The following is a 25,500-nucleotide window of genomic DNA, read 5'->3' on the forward strand; positions in this document are numbered from 1 at the left end:
CGTGTGCAGTAGTTGTACTGTTAAGACAGAATTCTTTCGGTCGATGTAAGTACTATTTATTGCAAACACTAGATGGCGACACAGGTCAAGGCTAAAACGAATAGAAAAATACACTATTTGAGTTTTTGTGGCGAAATGCGCGCCATCTCGTGTGGAGTAGTTGTGTTGTTAAGGCTGAGAATTCTTTCGCTCGATGTAGGTACTATTCATTTTTGAACTAGATGGCGACACATGTCAAGGATACGAACAGAACACCAGTGATAAAGTTCAATTTAGTATGGCAAAAAAAGCGTGAGCGCAGTTCCTATTGAAAGTCCATGGGTGGGAGGCAGCAATCGTTGCACACCTGCCGCCCTAACGGCCCAGCCACGACATTGGTCTAAGCGCGACAGCGGTGAGCGGCAGCCATATGTGCGAATGAAAAGTCCCATGGCTGTGTCTCGCTTCAATGTATGGCCGCCGCTCGCCGCTGTCGCGCTTAGACCAATGTCGTGGCTGAGCCGTAACCGAAGTGACAATCGTTGACACAACGTAGCAATCGAAACGCAGCCTGGCTCTGTCGCGCCACTACAGGGTGCGTAGCCGAATGGCACAAACGCTCACGAAATGCTCACAAAACGAAACGCTAGTAGATATTTGGGAGGACGATGGCAACCCTGGCCATGTAAACAGTGGCAGCAGGGCTCTTATCAATTTTAATTAGTTAAAAATACTTACAAGTAGAAAGCATCAGTGATTGGATTTCCCTCAGTAAAAATAGGCACTTTAAAGGGAATTTCGCACAAGAAAAAGCACATTGCGGCACTTATCATCGAACTAAGACGCCGGTAAGATTATTTCTATAGCCGTTACAACAAGAATCATATTTAAAACCGTACATTTCCAAGACAATTCGTTTGTTTTCGGCAAAAGTAACGGGACCAGTGGCAGCTGATTGGGCGTCAAACTCCAACTGACAGTGACAGCGGCGGACACGTTCCGTTTTACTCACGACTGTGATAAATGTTGCCAGCTTAAAAGTGCATTCGAACTCAAATCGGTGCCGATACCAAAATCGATTATAATTAAAATGCCACCGACAACGATTGTGTGTGCGGGATGTGGTAATCCCTTTCCGAAAAGGAACGAATATCTGGCATGTTCCTTATGTAAGCTCAAATATGACTTAACTTGTGCAAATATAGACATCAAGACCTTTGGCGCTATGAGCACCCAACACAAAGGCCAATGGAAGTGCCAAGAATGCTGCTGCAAGCAACCAAAAACTGACAACACCAACACACCAGTACGTCTAGCAGCGGCAAGTGTAGCTGGGGCGCCCACGGGCAGTTGCACCGAAACCTTGAAGGCAGAAATAAACGCTAAACAGAAAAAACAGAGCGCAGCGCTGGCGCCCGCAGCAGAACCCAACTGCAAACTAGGTGAAGACGAAAAATGTCCCGACCCTCTTGCTTCCTTAACAGCGGAGATCCAGTTGATGCGTGCGGACATGGGCAAGATGAATCTCAGTCTGCAAAACATGAACTCGACGCTGAATAAATGCAATGAGCGATTAGCGGACCTAGAACAGCGTTTGGCCCAGTCGGACAATCGCGTACGGGCACTCGAAGAACGTGAAGGTGAAAATGACATACTCAGGCAAAGAATCATTCAGCTAGAAGACCAACTTAACGTACAGGCACAAGCCAGTCTGAGCAATGAGATGGAGATTATAGGCGTGAATGAACTACCGAATGAAAATAGAACTCACATTGTTCTTACTGCTGCCATCAAAATGGGCCTCAACCTGACGGAAAGTGACATAGACTCCGTGACCCGCGTTGGCCCCCGTGGTGCCAAGCTACCAGAGTTAGACACCAAGCTTCCGCGCCCCCTGGTTGTAAAATTCGTTCGTCGTGCCAAGAGGAATGAATTTCTAAAGGCCGCCAAAAGCAGAAGAAATATTGACACGAATGCCATCGAAATCAGTGGCCCAAAACGGAAAGTGTTCTTCAACGAAAGGCTCACGAAAGCAAACCGCGAGTTATTTCGTAACTCCCGCTCTCAGTCGAGCAGGCTGGATACAAGTTCTGTTGGACCAGAAATGGTACTATTTTCATTCGCAAGAAGGATGGTTGCCCTGAAATCCCAATTCGAAGCGCTGCAGATCTGGACCGTTATCTGGGACCGACCCTGGATGAAGTGTCTCCCCCCACCGAGCAACTCCTGGGCACCGACGCCGCGAATTTCGTACTGCAAGACACTAATCTTACCAGTAATTAGCTCTACTTCTCAGCTTAAATTTGTATGTTCAAACCCTAATTTTATAACACACACATCACACACACACAATCACACACCATATAAATAATGCTCTAAGCCTTCAATCTGTTCCGATTGTTTTTGCCTATAATTCAGTCCGTGGATCTACAAAAGCAATGACTGTAATCATGTGTTATGAAAAAGTACTCGCACTTTTTTGCTACTTACTATCGTATTACATAAAATATTAGATGATATTGATAAGTCAATCGCTATTGAATGTCATATGCTAAATGATATGAATCAGTGCAAAAACATCTTACCCGCTCAGTATAAATTTAATATACTTACTTTAAATATAAGAAGCTTACAACGCAACTTTGGGACTTTCTCAGTGTACCTGAAGTGCATGGACGTAGAGTTTGATGCTATAATACTAACTGAATGCTGGCTCAGTGACGGCTCTATTATAGATCAATTGTCGGGTTACAACTCGTTTCACTCAACCAAAGTTATTAATAAAAGCGGTGGCGTTGTTATTTATGTTAAAGAAACCTATAATACCTCGGCTACTGAACCGGTTTCGATGATGCAAACTGTGTATCTGTTAATATAGGAGACGAACTAATATTACTAGGTATTTATCGTTCTCCATCTTTCTCTAACATAGACCGCTTTCTAAACTCCCTTGACGGTGTACTCAATAAGCTCAAACCTAATCTTCATATTGTTGTGGCTGGTGATATGAATATTGACCTACTTAATGGTTCTGACAATAATCAAACTGAGTACTCTTGCCTAATGTCTTCATACGGACTCCTGCCCGCTATCACAAAACCCACAAGGAATGCAACATGCATTGACCATATTTTTATCAAATACAGTCACGACTCAGTGGGAGCGGTTTGCCCCTGCTCTGTTACAGACCATGACATAGCCTTAGCTGGCCTTCGGCCTCCGGACCAAACTCGAAATAATGAGAAGCGTGCCCGCTTCGCGCCCAAAGTAAATTATGAAGAAGTGGCTAAAGTATTAAAAGCAACAGATTGGTCAAGTGTTACTAGCGCAAATAATGTCAACGAGGCAACCTCTAATTTTGACCAACTGTTATCAAACGCAATCAAAACCAATACTCACCCTGTCAAAATAAGTCGATCAAAACTTACCATTAAGCCGTGGATCACGCCGGGATTACTACGCTGCATGAAACACAGAGACCGGTTACATCTACGATCTAGAGCTGCCCCACAAAATCCAATCTTACGCTTAACGTACATAAGATACAGAAACTTTTTCAATAATCTACTACACAAATTAAAAAACGAATACCATAACAAAGAGCTGAACAATAATAAGAACAACCCTCAAAAACTGTGGAAATCAATTAAAACTATTTGCCAGAAACCAAACCGTATGAGCGACGCGGAATATCTGATTAATGTTAATGGAAAATCTAAATTGGAGTGTCTCAATAACTGTAACGAGTATTTTGCTGAAAATGGAAGGAAACTTGCAGATCAAATTTTATCTAAGCTCTCAGAAACTCAAGAATCTTTAGCAGCGAAGTACAAGCCCGTCAGCTCAGCTGTGCATTCTTTTTACTTGCATCCTACGGATAAGTACGAAGTAGATAAAATTATTTCCGATCTCAAATCGGACAGTGCCCCAGGCCCTGATGGCATTAAACCTTGGTTTGTTAAAGAGATCAGAGAATTAATTCTCGAGCCTCTCACCTTCATTTGCAATCTCAGTCTTCAGTCCGGCTGCTTCCCTGACAGTTGGAAAGTTGCTTCTGTAACTCCGATCTATAAAAATGGAAATAAAGATGCACCATGTAACTATAGGCCGATTTCGTTGCTATGCGTTTTTTCAAAAGTCCTCGAAAAGCTAGTTAATTCAAGATTAATAAAATACTTAGAAAAACATCAGCTGATCTCCAGCCGTCAGTTCGGTTTTAGAGCTGGAAAGTCGACAGAGGATGCAACCGTGCTCCTTACTAATCAGATATCTGGCCATCTGGATGACGGTAATATGTGCCTAGGGTTATTTTTAGATCTTGCCAAGGCGTTCGATACTGTCTCAGCAACTATTCTTCTGAAAAAATTAGAACACATGGGTATGAGGGGCACAGCCCTTGACTGGCTGACTAGCTACTTAACCGGCCGCCGTCAAAAAGTAAAACTTGACCAATTATATAGCGATGAGCGTCCAGTTCTTTGTGGGGTCCCTCAGGGGAGCATCCTGGGCCCAACTCTATTTATTATATATATTAACGACATTTTCGACATAATACTTAAAGATACAGAAATTTTATGCTACGCTGACGACACTGTGATTTTGGTGCATGGCAAAACTTGGGATATAACTTACCACAAGGCGGAAAGTGCACTAGCGAAAGTTGCCTCCTGGCTAAGCCACAACCTACTTACGCTAAACGTAGACAAAACTAACTTTGTTACCTTTTCAAAAACAAAAACCTCTACTCCCGCCGCAGACCGTGCTATTAAATTTCATACGTGTGTACCAAATCCAGACTCCCTACCAAATCCGCCTGTTCAATCATGCTCATGTCAAGCCATTACGAGGTGCACGTATGTGAAGTATCTGGGACTTCTATTTGACCAACATCTCACATTTAAGCAACACATTACCACCCTTGCCGCTAGAGTCAGGAAGCTAATTTACGTCGTAAAGAGGCTCCGGGATTGCGCTTCACGTGAAGTGCTGCGCCTCGTGTATCTTGCACTGTGCCAGTCCATTACACAATATGGCATTGCGGTCTGGGGTGGCACAGGAAAAAGCCACATGATAACACTGGAACGGGCCCAAAGAGCCGTGATAAAAGTCATGCTCAAAAAACGTTTCAGATTCCCTACAAATAGGTTGTACTCTGAGTCAAAGTTGTTAAGGGTGAGGCAGCTCTACATCCTAAAAGCAGTAACGCGTATCCACCGATCCATTCTGAACTCCCCGTCGTATAAGGATATGTTACTAAAGAGAACCTTCAAAGCCCCTCTTCCTCCAGTTAGGTCGGCGTTGGCCAGGAAATCCCCGGACTTCGCACATCCCTACACCTACAACAATATATGCAGGACCCTAGACATTAAAACACTGTCCGTGCAAAAAGTCAAATTCCAGGTAACAAGATGGTTGCATAGTTTATCTTACGCTGAGACGGAAAATCTGACAGCTAAGGCTTAACCTAAACACCTTGTGATAAGCTTTGAGTGTGTGTGTAGGAAGCTTCCTACACACACACTCACACACAAACACACTTACACTACCTACACAAACACAGACTTACACGCAAGTGTACACACCCAAATGAAAATAATATTAGTAATAGAACCTATTTAACTTAGATTTTAGATTAGTTTTAATGATAATTTAGTTTGTATAGTTACCTATAGCTATAATAGCACTGTTGTTACAAATCTAATTATGTATAAAATTATGTAGTTGTCAACTCGCTCTCGCAGACGTCCAAAATACAGGCTCAGCCTAGTTTGGAGTCTGATGGATATTCATGTAAACGTGTGTCTCTTTTGATAAATAAATATTATTATTATTATTATTATTATTATTATGCGCAAACGCTTATAACATCGTTATCGTATCTACAGATCTCTATCTATCTCTACCACAGATTATTAATAAGTTACTAACGTAACAGATCCTTAATTCACTTGCCCGCAAAACGACAAATATCTACGCTTTATTTAACTAATACTAATAAGGTACTACGTAAAACTCGGAAGAATAGTAGGCATGTGCCACGTGACTACATAGGCGGGCGCGTGGCGCCCCTCGGCCACTTGTTCATTCGAATGAACGGCTAGCGTGTAGGTACTTAACGCGCGACCGCGAGCGAGTGACGTAGGCCAGTCTCTACCGCTCTTCCGTATTAACGCACCAAGGCGACGTACATAACGTACGTAGCCGAATGGCACAAACGCTCACGAATCGAAACGCTCGTAGATATCTATCTCTATCGTTCGTGCGTATTAGCGCGACAGAGCCAGCCTACCTTTCGCGGCGTTTCGTTTTCGTTTCGCGTCGCAGAAATGCCATTCGGCTACGGCACCAGAGCCAGACTGCATTTCGATAGGCGTCTATCGCCAACGATTGTCATTTCGGCCCGCATCGGCAGAAGATCGATAGGGAAATGTACGATACCAAGCGTAAGCGATAGTGACTTGTAACGTTGGCTAGGTGCCCTGCCGATCGATCTAACTGCTTATCGACGTAAACACTATTATCTACAGTAACTGTACCACGAGTTCTCACATAACGTTTACGTCCTACCATGAACAATCAACAAACCACGAGAACCATGAAAACCATGAAATATCATTCAAAATGACATTCATTGTATGAAAAAAGTGAAGTGTCCCCTAATCGGCGAATTCACCTACTAGAACCAAAATAATTTGTACTTTTTCCGTACCTAGTGCTTTCGCTGTTAACACACACATTGTTATACTAAAGGAAATTATGATAGATTTGTCTATTAAATTATGAGGATGGAAAATGTAAAGATTCTGCTTGTTAAAAAATATTTTTTTTGTATTCTAAAATTCATGACACAAATTGAGTTTCTCGCTCGAAGGCTGACTTTCGGCTGAAAGATGATTCTTAGTGCGTTTTCACATTATCCGATCCGATATCGGATGTAGGTCCAATTCCAATTCCAATTTATTTCTTCATAACGAAAGTTACATGTCAATAATATTTACAAAAATTACAATTACATCCATCTTAGTAGCTATAGGTATAACAATTTTATAACAATCATATACAATAATTATTCTTATTCAAAAATTCTTCTATTGAATAGAAAGCTTCATTTAATAAATATTCCTTGAGATTATTGTCCGATATCCCATCCATTCAAGCCGCCATCTATCCTCGTAAGGCCTACCATAGTTAGTTTTACCATTTTGAATTTGAACTTTATTCTATAAATAAATTGGTAAGATTTTCGTTTTTTTTCTAAACTCAATATAACAATGGAAATTCTACTTTATTCAGTTCATGGAAGATTCAAATTAAATTGCAACACTATGTACATTGTAATGTACATTGGGCATTACGAGGCTATGGTTTTTGCCTTTGAAATTCTTCCGACATCCGTATCAGATCGGATAATGTGAAAACGCACGAAGCCCCGAATCTTCATTTTAATATATATTTGTACAGTCAGCAGTAAATAAGTAATATTATTTGTATGCAATAGGCCTGTTATACTATAACTAGTTCAGTGTGTCATATAATTGGACATCGTTGGCCGAGAGACCGCCAGTCTGGCTCCGTCTGGGGCTGTGACGTCATCTGATTGATGTTCATTAAAGTCGAGTAAGTAGGTATCTAATTTCCGTTTGTCTATGGGTGTAGTTAATTTTTGGGAAAGACGGCGAAAAAATCACTTTCTGAAGAATAAGGTAGCAGTACAGCGTAGGATCAAAACACAATTCTTTACTCTTTTTGTGTAAATCTATTTTGTGCATATCTTTCATAAACACTGTTACTTATTAAAGAGGTAAAATTTAAACCCAATGTTGTAGTTACAGTATAGTAACACTATTGTCGAGGATGGGAAGTATAGCTATACTACTGCAGGCCGAAGATCCGTAGTAAACGGATGAACTTGGGAGTTCATTTTTATTTAAATTCGGACCCAGCATGAACCCTTCCTCTGTCTTTCCATCCGAACCCAGCCCAAATACATATATATTTTTTGATTATGGGTTTTTATTTTTATAAGCCGGGCGGCTGTGCAGGTGCACCCTTTGATCGTTGATAACAGAAATATTCTGCTTACTTATATACATTCCCAATAAAACTAACGATAGCGCGATGTAGAAATTTCTACTTTTGGTACAGCGACATCTTTCGTGTCATATATTAAACTTATTAGTAGGTATTTAACCTCAGAGCATTATGTAACTTATCCCAACAATTATGTAGAACGTTCTGGTTCTGACATATTTTCCCAGAAAAAAGTAAAAACAATCATAAAGTTTTATTTTCCCGCCAAATCTGTGTTTCTGTCAAAAATACACCAAACGGTTTTCGTCCCTAGAAAAAAGCGGTAAATTAAATAAAATAATGTTTACCGTCCCATCGAAAATTTGAATTTGGAGCCTTTTTCTAGTGTCAAAGTTGTTCGACAGGCAGCAGTGTATAAGTTACCCAATGATTACGGCAGTTACGATGGCGGATACAACTTCAGATTCCTAAGGTCCGATGACATTGTCCCAGCGCTGGCAGCGCGCCCGTAGGAAGCAGCGGTTAAATAAAGACAACTATTTATATACGTACGAGGCTATGATGATACTTTCTCTAATGATACGGTTTCTACTGAATTCAGACTTCATTGTTGTTCAGATTCAGAATTCTGTTGACATTTTCATACGACGAATTTGACGCCACGCCACATCTATACTACTACTAACTACTATTATCTATTCTACTAGGGATGTATCGACTCGGGAAAGCCGACTATCCGGCCATATTTGTAGTCGGTGATTAGTCGGCGACTAGTCGGCCAGAAAGGCCCAGAAAGGCACTTCATGAGTGATGGGAAATAAATACAAAAATAAATTCACGGATGATTTATGTTTGTATTATGTACGTATCCGTTGTGGCTTTGTTTGTCAAAAGAACAAATATCTGTGATCATCACACCGACATAAATGTCCTACCTAATACCACGTGCTAATACTATCGATTTCATAGGGATCACTGCCTACTAAGCCAAAAAATGGAAATGTATATAAATATTCTCATAGACGTTTGAACCTGTAAAAAAATAATGAAATGCGCGAAAGACCCAAAAATTACATTAAAAAATTCTGGTGAATTTAGTCGAAAATTATGTTCTGGCCGACAAGCCGACTAGTCGGCCAACTAATCAGCCACCCAAGCGCCGACTAGTCGGTAGTCGGCCTAGTCGGCCAAATCACTAGTCGGTACATCCCTAATAGATACAAACCAGTGTGTTCAATCATAACCAGTGTCCGTAGCTGAAGTGCACAAACGCTCACGAAACGAAACGCTCGTAGCTATCTATCTCTATCGCTCTTGCGTATTGGCGCGACAGAACCAGACTACCTTTCGCGGCGTTTCGTTTTCGTTTCGCGTCGCAGAAATGCCATTCGGCACGGCACCTGGGTGGCTAGCCGAATGGCACAATCGCTCACGAAACGCTCACGAAACGAAGCGCTAGTAGATATCTATCTCTATCGCGCTTGCGTATTGGCGCGACAGAGCCAGCGGCGTATCGCTTTCGTTTGGCGTCGGAGAAATGCCATTCGGCTACGGGGCCTGTAATACCATTACGTATTTTACGAGACTTTTACGATACTTTTTCTAATGATACAATTTGTACTTTAACAGTCAAATATTGTCAAGTAGGTATATACTCGTATTTGTGTTATAAACTCAGTTTAAGAGAGTTTCTCAGTTCATATAATCTGTGGCTCCCTTTACAGCGTTTTCACATTGGATAGGTACTTAATTTTATTTTCGTCAGCACATTTATGAAATTATGATATAAGACAAATCATGAATGCCAAGCACGGATATAAGGTGGGGATGAAGGAAATTCATTAGCCAATAACATTTAGCCGTTCTTAGTGCAATGTCACGACCATTGCACTCACCAACTTTACGACACCATTAGAAGTTTTTATCATTCCAGATCCAGAGGTTTCAGACTCATAACGGGTAAAGGGTTATAAAATTACTGAGCCGAACCATCCGTATCTATATATCTACTAAATCATAAGTACGTCCTTCAATAAGGTTAACCATTTTGAAGGGTATCGTCGATATTGTGGGGTGGGTATGCTTAAAGCAGTTTTCACGCAATCGTGTTGACGACCGAAAAATGACTATTGATTATTTTTGATGCTCATAGATAAGTTACCGAACATCCGATGTTGAAAATATGTATTTTTTCAGTACAGATGGTGTTTTTTTACGCACTAGTGCGAGAAGTGGTTCATTAAGTATATGCCTGGTCGAAACTTCGGATTGCCATCTGTACTGAAAAACGTCGTAAAAGGAAATTCGTAACTCGTGTCGATTTAAAACACTCCCTTCGGTCGTGTTTTAATCTATCGCCACTCGTTTCGAACTTTCTTTTTTACGCACTTGTATCGTAATGTACTATTATAGTTCCCCAAAATGGCTAGGCAGTTTGTATGAAACTTTCCTTTTTCATGCAAGCATGGTCGCGCGAAAAATGATAAAACATCTAGCCGTCCCTATCGCACTTACGAATAGTGCGATAGGGAAGGCCTGATGTTTTATCATTTATCGCGCGACCATACTTGCCTACCAGGGTGGATCTTGCTCAGCATCATGAACTCTATCAGCCTACCTATTTTTATTACAAGCTTTTTATTCAACTTGCCTTTGTTAGTATGTTAGTTTGGGTCAAAACGTAGAAGCTAAATTTGACCCACTTCCCGGTTTCCGATGAGCTGAAATCTTGCACATATGTGATTTACGATTATATAATCGTAAATCACGTGACAATGCAATATTATGGTATCATGGAGCTGATCTGATGATGGAGCAGAAAGGAGGTCACAGGAACTCTGTTATGAAACGTCGTATCCCCATCGAGTAAGGGGTTTTTTGAAACGTCTCGGAGAGCAGTAGACGGTGAAAGAAAGGTACAGTCGCCGATAAAAGCTTGTGCCAAAAATGTTTTTATTTTTTTGCAAAAAAAACTTATTATTAATACCGATATGAAGACGTGATCCAAATGCACAAACATTTTGGAAATTGCTGAGGTACATAGATAAGTTCTCGTTTATTTATAGGTATTGATTAATTATATAATAAAAAAAAATATTAACCTTTCATCTCGTGTGATGTAGTGACTGATAAGTGATAAGTTCGCATGAATGATCTACACGTGCCATTTGTCTGTTTTATCTTAGTCGTTATAGTGACGTTTGAAATCGTAAACGTAGTCTAATAATATTATTACGTGTAAATATGTAACGTACCGTGTATGCTACATGTGTTCGCTATGGAAGTGGCAAAAACGTAAATTTACAATTAGTTTTTTATGATTTTAGAATAGATAATTACAATCATCATTATCATCATTTCAGCCATTAATCGCCCACTGCTGAGCATAGGCCTCCCTTCGTGTACGCCACTTATCCCGGTCCTGGGCTAATCTCATACGATATAAATTCATGATATCCTCACAGAAGTCACAGATGACCAATTGATTTCGACAAATCGTCACCTCTTTTGAACGAGACCGCGGAAAAAATAGTTATTTTCGGTTCCTTCCGGCCTCGCGACCTTACTCAAGGCGAGACGAAAGATTCGATGCGACGTGTTAGATATCAGTGATATGACATGTCAGTCTGTCGGTTCGTCACTTTAGAGTGTAGATTTGGTGATAAGGATGACTAAGCTTTTAATGCATTTCTGAAGTTTAGGGGATTTAAACATTAATGTCTTGTCTATCCTGTCTTCATCTATCTGTTATGGGCAGGTGATTTTTTTTGTGTCATTTTTTTTGTGTCGTCAAAAGCTTTCAGGGCGGATTAAACACGAAGCCTCAATTTTTTGCGCCAATTTTTCATAAAACTCAGGAAAAAAAGAGATAAGTACAAAGATAAGGTGCATTGGGATTGTACAGAATCATCGATTTAAACTTCTCTAGATACACTATCACCTACAAATTCGGCACTCAAAAGTGTCCGATCGCTTAGTTGCAAATGTGTGCGTCCAGTTGACAAACGAAAACTTCGCAATGTAGTAAAAACTACTTTCATTTTTTTACAAAAACAACGTTATTTCTTAGTACTTAAAGTTCAATTTCAAATGCAAGCAATTGGCGGTTATGACATTAATGAATGTGATCATCGCGAAAGCCATAAAATTTTATTACCGCAGATCGCAGGTGTGCGTATTTTAAAAAAAATCTACGTCTTATTGCAACCAACTTAAGTTTAATTTCGTTTGCGCTGCAACAATCTAAACGCCATTTTTACATTGGGAACGAGGATGGACAGAGGCATCATGGGAGTCGCGCTATGAGATGAAAGGCGAGAATGAGGAAATTTGCGGTATTTTTGCGAAAAACTGTTTTAAAAAATCCTATTAGATAGAAAATTTCTTAAGGAACAAAACGTTTGGTATAACATTTTTCGAGATGTTGCGTATTTTAAGCGAAAAAAAATGATACACGTTAAACTTCCGTGAGACATATTCAAATAATTAATTGAAATACGGTTGTACTCACGTTATTATATCGCTATTGCTGCGACATGTTTCGGGCCAATTCGGAGGCCCCTCTTCAGGCGTATAGGAGTTCACGCGACGGCTAGACTCCGCAAACTGAACGCGCCGCTCGCCGCTCCGCCCGCTGCGCGCGCGCTGATAGGACGGGGAGGGGGCGCAGAGCAGTCTGCTGCTGTAGTTGTTGTGTAGAGTTCTGGTAGCGCGGCTGTGTCGACCGATGGAGGTAAGCACACTGCACTCACTGTGTCCACACGATTGTCAAAACACATTTTCCGCTTCACATTAGGTATTACCGGTTTCCATGCTGGTGGCAACATCCAGCCTCCGTCCCGATTGAAATTAGGGCGGCGTCCGATTTCAATGGCCTCGAGAACTTTGCGTGGTACAAAACATTTCTCCCGTACCAACAACCTTGCTCTATCGAAGCGTATAAAATGGGACGCGCCGGTATCGTACGCGTGCTCTGCCACTGCGGAATTCCTGGTGTCCATGTTCTTCACGCTTCGTATGTGTTCCGACAACCTCGCGGAGACATTCCTTCCAGTCTCGCCGACATACGCTCTACCACAGTCACAAGGTATCTCGTATACCCCCGGGCTACCCAGTGGGTCCTTATCTTTAGGAGAGCGCAGCACCTGCCTTACCTTTGTGTGGGGGCGGAAAATTGTCCTCATGCTAAACCTACGGCGTAATAGGCGTCCAATGGGATCCGTTACCCCTTTAATGAAAGGCAAGAAAACAGGCGCTCTCTCGACCGTATGTGTTCGCCGTAACGTGCTCGCACTTGCCGCCCGCTGACTCTGTCTCCAACTGTACCCATTCTTCTCTAACACCTGCCTTACATGCTGCAGCTCGCCTTGCACGTACTGCGGGTCACAGAGCCGTAAAGCCCTGTTGATGAGAGCGCGTGGCACCGAAGACAAATGCGCAGGGTGATGGTGCGAGTCAGCTTGCAGGTACCTGTCGGTGTGTGTAGCCTTTCTATGCACCTTATGAGTCAAAAGGCCACGTTCGTCCCGCTGCACTAAGACGTCTAGAAAAGGTAGAGCCCCATTACACTCTTTCTCTATAGTGAACGTAATCTTGGGATGCTGCGCGTTCAGGTGGGCAAGTAACGGGTCTAGATCTCTGCCTGTCACTACGGCAAACACGTCGTCGACATATCGCCACCATAGCCTAGGCTTATGTAGGCAGCTCTCCAACGCTCTCTGCTCAAAACTCCTATACGCCTGAAGAGGGGCCTCCGAATTGGCCCGAAACATGTCGCAGCAATAGCGATATAATAACGTGAGTACAACCGTATTTCAATTTATAACTGAACTAATCTATATAATATAAAGCTACAACCCGACTGACATTTTTCAAAAAAATTAAATAAAGGGCAGAAGGGGGATTTGAATTATTTTGGTGGCAGTGTTTGGTGTGGTCGTATAGAGTTTGGTCCTGCGACCCCGGATAGATCAGACCGTCGGTCTACCGGTTCCGGGTAAAAAAATGTTGGACGGCCTGGCCAAACGGCTGGAGTTAACCGGGGAGTGTTCGACCAAATGTCATAGAGGACCCTGGGCAGTTTTTGACGCCGCCATTTTTTTTTCAAAATGGCCGACTTTTTTTTTTGACGATTTTTCAAATTTATCGTGGAGTACTCAAATTTTGGTCGTAGAATCTCCAAGCGGCCTTGATTCGAATGAAATAAAAAAAAATTGAAAAGTGCTACAAATGTGGGAAAACTGGCCACTTTTATTTTGTATGGCAACTTTTAAACCGTAAGAGATAGCCGGGGGGTGCTCGACCAAATGTCATACAGGTATCCGAGTAGAAAAAAGTTGCATTAAAAAAAAATCAAAATGGCCGACTTTTTTTTTGAAAATTTTCAAAATGGTCCTAGCGCGCTGAGATTAGGCACACGGGTGGACGGTCGCGCTAAGATTAGTATTCAAAAAGAAAATTTTGAAAAATTCAAAATGGCGGCCTTTGAGGGCCAATTGAAATTTGAATGGAGGTTTTTCTTTTAATTACCATAGCTCCGTAACGGTACAAAGAAGTGAAAAGTGCTCAAACAAATGTTATACAGTCACCCGAGGTCCATCGAATGGCATTAAAAAAAAATCAAAATGGCCGACTTTTTTTTTGAAAAATTTCAAAATGGTCCGAGCGCGCTGAAATTTTGCACACGGGTAGACAGCCACCCCAAGATTAGTATACAAAAAGAAAATTTTGAAAAATTCAAAATGGCGCCCTTTGAAGGCCAATTGAAATTTGTATGGAGGTCCTTTTTTTAAATCCCCATAGCTCCGTAACGGTAGGGAAAAGGTTAATAGTGCTTGAACTAATGTTGTACAGTTATCTGAGGTCCATCGAATGGCATTTACAAAATTTCAAAATGGCCGACTTTGAAAATTTTTTTTTTTATTTTCGGTCCGAGCGCGTTCAAATTTGGCACGTGGTAAGAACGGGGGCCAAAAATAGAAATGAGAAAAAAAAAATTTGGAAAAGTCAAAAACGGTGGCGAGAGGGGACAAAGTCAAATTTCCCTACCAGTTTGTATGGAGGTTTTTTTTTAAATCCCCATAGCTCCGTAACGGTAGGAAAAAGGTTAATAGTGCTTAAACTAATGTTGTACAGTTATCTGAGGTCCATCGAATGGCATTTACAAAATTTCAAAATGGCCGACTTTGAAATTTTTTTTTTTTTTCGGTCCGAGCGCGTTCAAATTTGGCACGTGGTAAGAGCGGGGGCCAAAAATAGAAATGAGAAAAAAAATTTTTGGAAAAGTCAAAAACGGCGGCGAGAGGGGACAAAGTCAAATTTCCCTACCAGCCTGAGGGAGCGTTCTACAGCCCGACGGTCATTGCTCCGGTCCAAGTTCCGAGCTGCGTACAGACAGTGCTCCCAAGCAAGAAAATATAAGTAAAAGTGTCTAAAAAGCGACGCGGCGGGCCGGAGGCCGCAGGCCGGAGGTCCAACTTCCCTACCAATCCTACAATCCCCACAGTAACTACGCGGAGGGCCGAAGGCCCGGAGCGTGTCTGACAGGCTCCCAAGTATGCGAAGGCCGCAGGCCGAGCTGCGGGCAGAGTGCTCCCAAGCACGCGAAGGCCGCAGGCCGAGCTGCGTGCAGACTGTGCTCCCAAGAAAACAATAACAAAAAGTATCTAAATAAGCGAAGCGGCGGGCCAAAGGCCCGACGCGGAGCTTCGAAACCCAGCGAAGGCCGAAGGCCGAGCTCCGCGTAGGGCCGAAGGCCCGGAGCGTCCCTGATCGGCTCGCCGGCGGACCAGGAAGTTGGAGTTTAAACACGACCCAATAGTAAAAGTGTCTTAGAGAAGCGAAACGACGGGCCGGAGGCCGCAGGCCGCAGGCCCGTCGTGAGCTTCTCAAGACACTTTTACTATTGGGTCGTGTTTAAGCTCCAACTTCCCTACAACCCCCACAGAAACTACGCGGAGGGCCGAAGGCCCGGAGCGTGTCTGACAGGCTCCCAAGCACGCGAAGGCCGCAGGCCGAGCTGCGGGCAGAGTGCTCCCAAGCACGCGAAGGCCGCAGGCCGAGCTGCGTACAGACTGTGCTCCCAAGCAAAACAATAACAAAAAGTATCTTAACAAGCGAAGCGGCGGGCCGAAGGCCCGACGCGGAGCTTCGAAACCCAGCGAAGGCCGAAGGCCGAGCTCCGCGTAGGGCCGAAGGCCCGGAGCGTCCCTGATCGGCTCGCCGGCGGACCGGGAAGTTGGAGCTTAAACACGACCCAATAGTAAAAGTGTCTTAGAGAAGCGAAACGACGGGTCGTACTATTGGGTCGTGTTTAAGCTCCAACTTCCCTACAACCCCCACAGTAACTACGCGGAGGGCCGAAGGCCCGGAGCGTGTCTGACAGGCTCCCAAGCACGCGAAGGCCGCAGGCCGAGCTGCGGGCAGAGAGTGCTTCCAAGCAGACAAAGGCTAAAGCAAAAAAGCAAACAAGTAAAGCAAAAAACAAACAAGCTAAGCAAAGAAACAAAAAAGCAAAAAAGCAAAGCAAAAAAACAAACAAGCAAAGCAAAAAAAAAAACAAAAAAGCAACAAGAAAGACCGCGGGGCCCTCGGGCCCCGCGCACCTTTAAAAAACTAGTTAATTAATTTAATCAGAAAAATATGGATTTTCGTCTCCGACTCCTGGGTCAAAAAATGTTGGACGGCCTGGCTAAACGGGGGGAGATAGGTGGGGGTGCTCGACCAAATGTCATAGAGGACCCTGGGCAGTTTTGGAGGCCGCCATTTTTTTTTCAAAATGGCCGACTTTTTTTTTTTACCAAATTTCAAATTCATCCTAGAGATTTGAAATTTTGGTCAAAGAATCTCTGGGGGGCCCTGATTTCAAAAATAAAAAAAAATTTTGAAAAATGCTACAAATGCGAAAAATTTGGCCACTTTTTTTTTGTATGGCAACTTTTAAACGGTAGGAGATAGCCGGGGGGTGCTCGACCAAATGTCATACAGGAGCCCGAGTAGAAAAAAGTTACATAAAAAAAAATTCAAAATGGCCGACTTTTTTTTTTTTTTTTTTTCAAGTTGGTCCGAGCGCGCTGAAATTTGGCATGCGGAGAGGTATGGGCCCCCAGATTACAAATGTCAAAAAATTTTTTTCAAAAATCCAAGATGGCCGCCGTTATGGCAAAATCAATTTTCCAAGTAATTTCGCGAGCCCGAAGGGCGAGCTTCAGGGTGGGAGGCCGAAGGCCGACCCCGCGGAGGGCCGCAGGCCCGGAGCTCGACTTTAGGCTCCCACCCGGGCCAAATCCAAGTAATTTCAGGCGAGGCCGAAGGCCTCGCCGCGGGCAGAAAGTGCTCCCATACAATTTCCTTACAAAAGTGTCTAAACAAGCGTAGCCGGCGGGCCGAAGGCCCGACGGCGGAGCTTCGGAGCCGAGCGAAGGCCGAAGGCCGAGCTCCGCGTAGGGCCGAAGGCCCGGAGCGTCCCCGATCGGCTCGCCGGCGGTCCGGGAAGTTGGAGGTTACACTGCGGCCTGCGGCCTCCGGCCCGTCGTTTCGCTTCTCTAAGACACTTTTACTATTGGGTCGTGTGTAACCTCCAACTTCCCTACAACCCCCACAGTAACTACGCGGAGGGCCGAAGGCCCGGAGCGTGTCTGAGAGGCTCCCAAGCACGCGAAGGCCGCAGGCCGAGCTGCGGGTAGAGAGTGCTCCCAAGCAAGACAAAAACAAAAAGTATCTAAATAAGCGAAGCGGCGGGCCGAAGGCCCGACGCGGAGCTTCGAAACCCAGCGAAGGCCGAAGGCCGAGCTCCGCGTAGGGCCGAAGGCCCGGAGCGTCCCTGAGAGGGGCCGGCACGTGAGCCCGGCGGGCCGCAAGGCCCGCGGGGCGAACCCACGCGGTCAAACTGCCCACCCCAAGTGTTTTAATAAGCGTAGCGGCGGGCCGAAGGCCCGACGCGGAGCTTCGAGCCCAGCGAAGGCCGAAGGCCGAGCTCCGCGTAGGGCCGAAGGCCCGGAGCGTCCCTGATCGGCTCGCCGGCGGACCGGGAAGTTGGAGCTTAAACACGACCCAATAGTAAAAGTGTCTTAGAGAAGCGAAGCGACGGGCCGGAGGCCGCAGGCCGCAGGCCCGTCGTGAGCTTCTCAAGACACTTTTACTATTGGGTCGTGTTTAAGCTCCAACTTCCCTCCAAACCCCACAGTAACTACGCGGAGGGCCGAAGGCCCGGAGCGTGTCTGAGAGGCTCCCAAGCACGCGAAGGCCGCAGGCCGAGCTGCGGGCAGAGTGCTCCCAAGCACGCGAAGGCCGCAGGCCGAGCTGCGTACAGACTGTGCTCCCAAGCAAAATAATAAATAAAAGTGTCATAATAAGCGTAGCGGCGGGCCGAAGGCCCGACGCGGAGCTTCGAAACCGAGCGAAGGCCGAAGGCCGAGCTCCGCGTAGGGCCGAAGGCCCGGAGCGTCCCTGATCGGCTCGCCGGCGGACCGGGAAGTTGGAGCTTAAACACGACCCAATAGTAAAAGTGTCTTAGAGAAGCGAAACGACGGGCCGGAGGCCGCAGGCCGTAGGCCCGTCGTGAGCTTCTCAAGACACTTTTACTATTGGGTCGTGTTTAAGCTCCAACTTCCCTCAACTCCCACAGTAACTACGCGGAGGGCCGAAGGCCCGGAGCGTGTCTGAGAGACTCCCAAGCACGCGAAGGCCGCAGGCCGAGCTGCGGGCAGAATGCTCCCAAGCACGCGAAGGCCGCAGGCCGAGCTGCGTACAGACTGTGCTCCCAAGCAGAACAATAATTGTCTTAATAAGCGTAGCGGCGGGCCGAAGGCCCGACGCGGAGCTTCGAAACCCAGCGAAGGCCGAAGGCCGAGCTCCGCGTAGGGCCGAAGGCCCGGAGCGTCCCTGATCGGCTCGCCGGCGGTCCGGGAAGTTGGAGCTTAAACACGACCCAATAGTAAAAGTGTCTTAGAGAAGCGAAACGACGGGCCGGAGGCCGCAGGCCGCAGGCCCGTCGTGAGCTTCTCAAGACACTTTTACTATTGGGTCGTGTTTAAGCTCCAACTTCCCTACAACCCCCACAGTAACTACGCGGAGGGCCGAAGGCCCGGAGCGTGTCTGACAGGCTTCCAAGCACGCGAAGGCCGCAGGCCGAGCTGCGGGCAGAGTGCTCCCAAGCACGCGAAGGCCGCAGGCCGAGCTGCGTACAGACTGTGCTCCCAAGCAAAACAATAACAAAAAGTATCTTCATAAGCGAAGCGGCGGGCCGAAGGCCCGACGCGGAGCTTCGAAACCCAGCGAAGGCCGAAGGCCGAGCTCCGCGTAGGGCCGAAGGCCCGGAGCGTCCCTGATCGGCTCGCCGGCGGTCCGGGAAGTTGGAGCTTAAACACGACCCAATAGTAAAAGTGTCTTAGAGAAGCGAAACGACGGGCCGGAGGCCGCAGGCCGCAGGCCCGTCGTGAGCTTCTCAAGACACTTTTACTATTGGGTCGTGTTTAAGCTCCAACTTCCCTACAACCCCCACAGTAATTACGCGGAGGGCCGAAGGCCGGAGCGTGTCTGACAGGCTCCCAAGCACGCGAGGCCGCAGGCCGAGCTGCGGGCAGAGAGTGCTCCCAAGCAATTAATCAAACAAGCAAAGCAAAAAAACAAAAAAGCATAGCTCAAAAACAAAAAGCATAAGCATAGCTCTAAAACAAAAAGCAAAAGCAAAAGCAAAAAAACAATAAAGCAAAACAAAAAAAGAACACCGCGGGGCCCTCGGGCCCCGCGCACCTTTAAAAAACTAGTCTATATAATATAAAGCTACAACCCGACTGACATTTTTCAAAAAATAGGCAGAAGGGGGATTTGAAGGTGGCAGTGTTTGGTGTGGTCGTATAGAGTTTGGTCCTGCGACCCCGGATAGATCAGACCGTCGGTCTACCGGTTCCGGGTAAAAAAATGTTGGACGGCCTGGCCAAACGGCTGGAGTTAGCCGGGGAGTGTTCGACCAAATGTCATAGAGGACCCTGGGCAGTTTTTGACGCCGCCATTTTTTTTTTCAAAATGGCCGACTTTTTTTTTGACGATTTTTCAAGTTTGTCGTATAGAGCTCAAATTTTGGTCATAGAATCTCCAAGTGGCCTCGATTCGAATGAAATAAAAAAAAATTGAAAAGTGCTACAAATGTGGGAAAACTGGCCACTTTTATTTTGTATGGCAACTTTTAAACCGTAAGAGATAGCCGGGGGGTGCTCGACCAAATGTCATACAGGTATCCGAGTAGAAAAAAGTTGCATTAAAAAAAAATCAAAATGGCCGACTTTTTTTTTTGAAAATTTTCAAAATGGTCCTAGCGCGCTGAGATTTGGCACACGGGTGGACGGTCGCGCTAAGATAAGTATTCAAAAAGAAAATTTTGAAAAATTCAAAATGGCGGCCTTTGAGGGCCAATTGAAATTTGAATGGAGGTTTTTCTTTTAATTACCATAGCTCCGTAACGGTACAAAGAAGTAAAAAGTGCTCAAACAAATGTTATACAGTCACACGAGGTCCATCGAATGGCATTAAAAAAAAAATCAAAATGGCCGACTTTTTTTTTTGAAAAATTTCAAAATGGTCCGAGCGCGCTGAAATTTTGCACACGGGTGGACAGCCACCCTAAGATTAGTATACAAAAAGAAAATTTTGAAAAATTCAAAATGGTGCCCTTTGAAGGCCAATTGAAATTTGTATGGAGGTCTTTTTTTCTAATCCCCATAGCTCCGTAATGGTAGGGAAAAGGTTAAAAGTGCTTGAACTAATGTTGTACAGTTATCTGTGGTCCATCGAATGGCATTTACAAAATTTCAAAATGGCCGACTTTGAAATTTTTTTTTTTTATTTTCGGTCCGAGCGCGTTCAAATTTGGCACGTGGTAAGAACGGGGGCCAAAAATAGAAATGAGAAAAAAAAAAATTTGGAAAAGTCAAAAACGGTGGCGAGAGGGGACAAAGTCAAATTTCCCTATAGTTTGTATGGAGGTTTTTTTTTTAAATTCCCATAGCTCCGTAACGGTAGGAAAAAGGTTAATAATGCTTAAACTAATGTTGTACAGTTATCTGAGGTCCATCGAATGGCATTTACAAAATTTCAAAATGGCCGACTTTGAAATTTTTTTTTTTATTTGCGGTCCGAGCGCGTTCAAATTTGGCACGTGGTAAGAACGGGGGCCAAAAATAGAAATGAGAAAAAAAAAATTTGGAAAAGTCAAAAACGGTGGCGAGAGGGGACAAAGTCAAATTTCCCTACCAGTTTGTATGGAGGTTTTTTTTTAAATCCCCATAGCTCCGTAACGGTAGGAAAAAGGTTAATAGTGCTTAAACTAATGTTGTACAGTTATCTGAGGTCCATCGAATGGCATTTACAAAATTTCAAAATGGCCGACTTTGAAATTTTTTTTTTTATTTTCGGTCCGAGCGCGTTCAAATTTGGCACGTGGTAAGAGCGGGGGCCAAAAATAGAAATAAGAAAAAAAAATTTTTGGAAAAGTCAAAAACGGCGGCGAGAGGGGACAAAGTCAAATTTCCCTACCAGCCTGAGGGAGCGTTCTACAGCCCGACGGTCATTGCTCCGGTCCAAGTTCCGAGCTGCGTACAGACAGTGCTCCCAAGCAACTCAAGCAAGAAAATATAAGTAAAGGTGTCTAAAAAGCGACGCGGCGGGCCGCAGGCCGCAGGCCGGAGGTCCAAATTCCCTACAAATCTTACAATCCCCACAGTAACTACGCGGAGGGCCGAAGGCCCGGAGCGTGTCTGACAGGCTCCCAAGTACGCGAAGGCCGCAGGCCGAGCTGCGGGCAGAGTGCTCTCAAGCACGCGAAGGCCGCAGGCCGAGCTGCGTGCAGACTGTGCTCCCAAGAAAACAATAACAAAAAGTATCTAAATAAGCGAAGCGGCGGGCCAAAGGCCCGCCGCGGAGCTTCGAAACCCAGCGAAGGCCGAAGGCCGAGCTCCGCGTAGGGCCGAAGGCCCGGAGCGTCCCTGACCGGCTCGCCGGCGGACCGGGAAGTTGGAGTTTAAACACGACCCAATAGTAAAAGTGTCTTAGAGAAGCGAAACGACGGGCCGGAGGCCGCAGGTGAGCTTCTCAAGACACTTTTACTATTGGGTCGTGTTTAAGCTCCAACTTACCTACAACTCTCACAGTAACTACGCGGAGGGCCGAAGGCCCGGAGCGTGCCTGAGAGGCTTCCAAGCACGCGAAGGCCGCAGGCCGAGCTGCGGGCAGAGTGCTCCCAAGCACGCGAAGGCCGCAGGCCGAGCTGCGTACAGACTGTGCTCCCAAGCAGAACGATAATCAAAGTGTCTAAAAAGCGACGCGGCGGGCCGAAGGCCCGACGCGGAGCTTCGAAACGAAACCCAGCGAAGGCCGAAGGCCGAGCTCCGCGTAGGGCCGAAGGCCCGGAGCGTCCCTGATCGGCTCTCTGGCGGACCGGGAAGTTGGAGGTTACACACGACCCAATAGTAAAAGTGTCTTAGAGAAGCGAAACGACGGGCCGGAGGCCGCAGGCTGCAGGCCCGTCGTGAGCTTCTCAAGACACTTTTACTATTGGGTCGTGTTTAAGCTCCAACTTCCCTACAACCCCCACAGTAACTACGCGGAGGGCCGAAGGCCCGGAGCGTGTCTGACAGGCTTCCAAGCACGCGAAGGCCGCAGGCCGAGCTGCGGGCAGAGTGCTCCCAAGCACGCGAAGGCCGCAGGCCGAGCTGCGTACAGACTGTGCTCCCAAGCAAAACAATGACAAAATGTATCTTTACAAGCGAAGCGGCGGGCCGAAGGCCCGACGCGGAGCTTCGAAACCCAGCGAAGGCCGAAGGCCGAGCTCCGCGTAGGGCCGAAGGCCCGGAGCGTCCCTGATCGGCTCGCCGGCGGACCGGGAAGTTGGAGCTTAAACACGACCCAATAGTAAAAGTGTCTTAGAGAAGCGAAACGACGGGCCGGAGGCCGCAGGCCGCAGGCCCGTCGTGAGCTTCTCAAGACACTTTTACTATTGGGTCGTGTTTAAGCTCCAACTTCCCTACAACCCCCACAGTAACTACGCGGAGGGCCGAAGGCCCGGAGCGTGTCTGACAGGCTCCCAAGCACGCGAGGCCGCAGGCCGAGCTGCGGGCAGAGAGTGCTCTCAAGCACGCAAAGGCTAAAGCAAAAAAGCAAACAAGCAAAGCAATAAATCAAACAAGCAAAGCAAAAAAACAAAAAGCATAGCTCAAAAACAAAAAGCAAAAGCAATAAAACAATAAAGCAAAGCACAAAAGAACACCGCGGGGCCCTCGGGCCCCGCGCACCTTTAAAAAACTAGTATATATATATATATATATATATATATATATATATATATATGTGTGTGTGTGTAGGTATGTATATATATAACATATGTGTGTGTGTGTGTGTGCGTGTAGTGAGTGTATGTGTAGCGATTATGTGAAGGTAAACAGTTGAGGGATTGTATGTGGTGTGTGTGAGGGTGCACTTGGAGAATATGAATTAAGTAGCTATTAAAACAAAGAAGAATTGAACGATGACATTAATTTATTATTCTACGTATAATTTCTTTCAAAGCTTTGTTTGGGTAAATCTTCTCTCCGCTCCTCAGCTATAATCTTGCGCCATTTTTCCCTTTCAACGTCTTGTTTTGGGAATCTGGAATAAAAAGCTTTTTTATTACTTAAAAACGAATTTGCTATTCCCGGGTTGTTTCTTTTTATAATTAAAGTAATTTATAAGATATGTATTAATATTATTGAATTGAAATCATTTATTTCAGACTTATTGGTCCATAATAATAAATAAATACATACATTATTAATATGAAATAGGCTTCTTTTACAAAAAATATAAATTAGCGACTCCATCATTCCATTTTTAACTATGTTCCACTTCATCCATCTTTTGTCGCCGTCCGCTCATTACTAGTATAGCGCGAGAGAAAGAGACAAACTGCGTAAGACCAAATCAAGGAATTTACTTTAATTATTCTAGAAAATAAATGTTTTTTGTAAGTTAGGAAGCCATTTTGACCACAAATGCATAACATTATAAAATTATTAACAATTACTTACCGGAAATACGATACGTCATCCTTTTTCAACATATATAAGGTGTTATTTTTGCACTTTTTTACGGAGCACTTAGGCATGTTGCCGACACGGCGGATGAAGCGCTACTGACCGCCCAATTGTGCTTAGAACATTTTCAAGCACAATTTGCTGCGGACACATTCTAAGCCGTGATGGTGCATCTAGGTAGTTTAGATCGATGTACAGAATGGAGAAATCTACACTATATTTGCCCAATTTTAGGGACTCTAAAGAAAATAAATGGACTCAATGATTAACAGATTATGTTATATTATATCCAAAAAATGCGCTTTTCTAAATAGATGGTGTGTAAAAAATTGTGTCCGGAATAATATTTTGTACGGAACGTTTTGCATGGAAAAAACCCCTGATTTAGAAAATTTTACCTAATACCGTGCAACATACATAAATAGTAAATGTTTAAATGTAATCTATCTTACCTTGTACCTTTAAACAAGCAATTCTTGAATATATATTTATATAAATCCGGCGATCTAGGAAACAGCTCTAACGATTTCGCTGAAATTTGTTATGTGGAGGGTGAAAAATCGAGAAAAGCGAAGATTTGAATTTTCCAACTCCGAGCTTCGCTCGGTCGCCCGGCATAACGCCGCGCCGTGGCTTGCGTGGGCGAAGGTCGCGCGATGGTCGCGCGACGGCGATGGTCGCGCGACGGCGATGCGACGCATACGAAACCAAACCTTATCGATGTGGAAGTATGAGACGCGACGGCGACGGCGACCGTCGCCCACACAAGACACGGCGCTCGTCGGAATTGTTCGTACACAGCTGTTGTAGGACAAAATTACTTAAATCATCATGGCTCCTAAATTATGGTTATTATGGTTCCTTGCCTTGCTTATTTTATTGGCACGAATAACATCAGTCCGCGGGCTGCAATTTATTGGGAAATTGTCAAGGCCACTGCAGATCGAAAGTTGGGAAGTACGTGACCGTTGCATTGGAAACGAACAAACGATACGCAACATTTTGGTACTGCGGTACTTTAGTTTACCACCCTACTTAGTGCGTGTTCACTATCCGATCCACAGAACTTAATTTAGATAGAAGAAACAAATTCATATATTTGTATAGGGGCCGAGCGTGTCAAATTTTGTACTGAAGTTGATTCTTGCCTGTAATTTTAAATATGTCTCAGGCTCTTGATTGTTCATAATTTTTGTGTTGTTGCAATTGAATATCACGTAACGAGGCATTTTTTATGTTTTGGTTGACTTCAACTTACAAAAATTGACGCCCGAAAGCTGCAAGCTGCGAGTAAAGACGGACAACTCAGTGGATTTCACTGAGTTCATTTGACACGCTAAGTAGATACGTTTGCTTGATCTATGGTATATATGACATCTGTGATCCGATCCGATATGGGATGTAGGACGGATATCCCATATATTTA

General features: G+C 44.8%; 2 protein-coding genes across 2 annotated transcripts in view; one reads left to right on the plus strand and one right to left on the minus strand.

Moving 5' to 3' along the window:
- LOC125237716 (GMP reductase 1-like) overlaps positions 1 to 25,500 on the minus strand; it is a 48,447-nt gene that overhangs the window by 18,544 nt on the left and 4,403 nt on the right. The window lies entirely within an intron of this gene.
- LOC125237715 lies at positions 647 to 3,912 on the plus strand. The gene is made up of 2 exons (XM_048144875.1): positions 647 to 827; positions 913 to 3,912. Exon 2 carries the CDS (start codon positions 1,070 to 1,072, stop codon positions 2,348 to 2,350), a length of 1,281 nt encoding a protein of 426 aa, XP_048000832.1. The 5' UTR covers positions 647 to 827; positions 913 to 1,069; the 3' UTR covers positions 2,351 to 3,912.

Source organism: Leguminivora glycinivorella, chromosome 22 (assembly GCF_023078275.1).
Source record: "Leguminivora glycinivorella isolate SPB_JAAS2020 chromosome 22, LegGlyc_1.1, whole genome shotgun sequence".
Lineage (NCBI taxonomy): Eukaryota > Metazoa > Arthropoda > Insecta > Lepidoptera > Tortricidae > Leguminivora > Leguminivora glycinivorella.

What these genes read in the sequence shown, in the direction of transcription:
- LOC125237715 (XM_048144875.1), top strand. Translation starts at nt 1,070, where the DNA reads ATGCCACCGACAACGATTGTGTGTGCGGGATGTGGTAATCCCTTTCCG.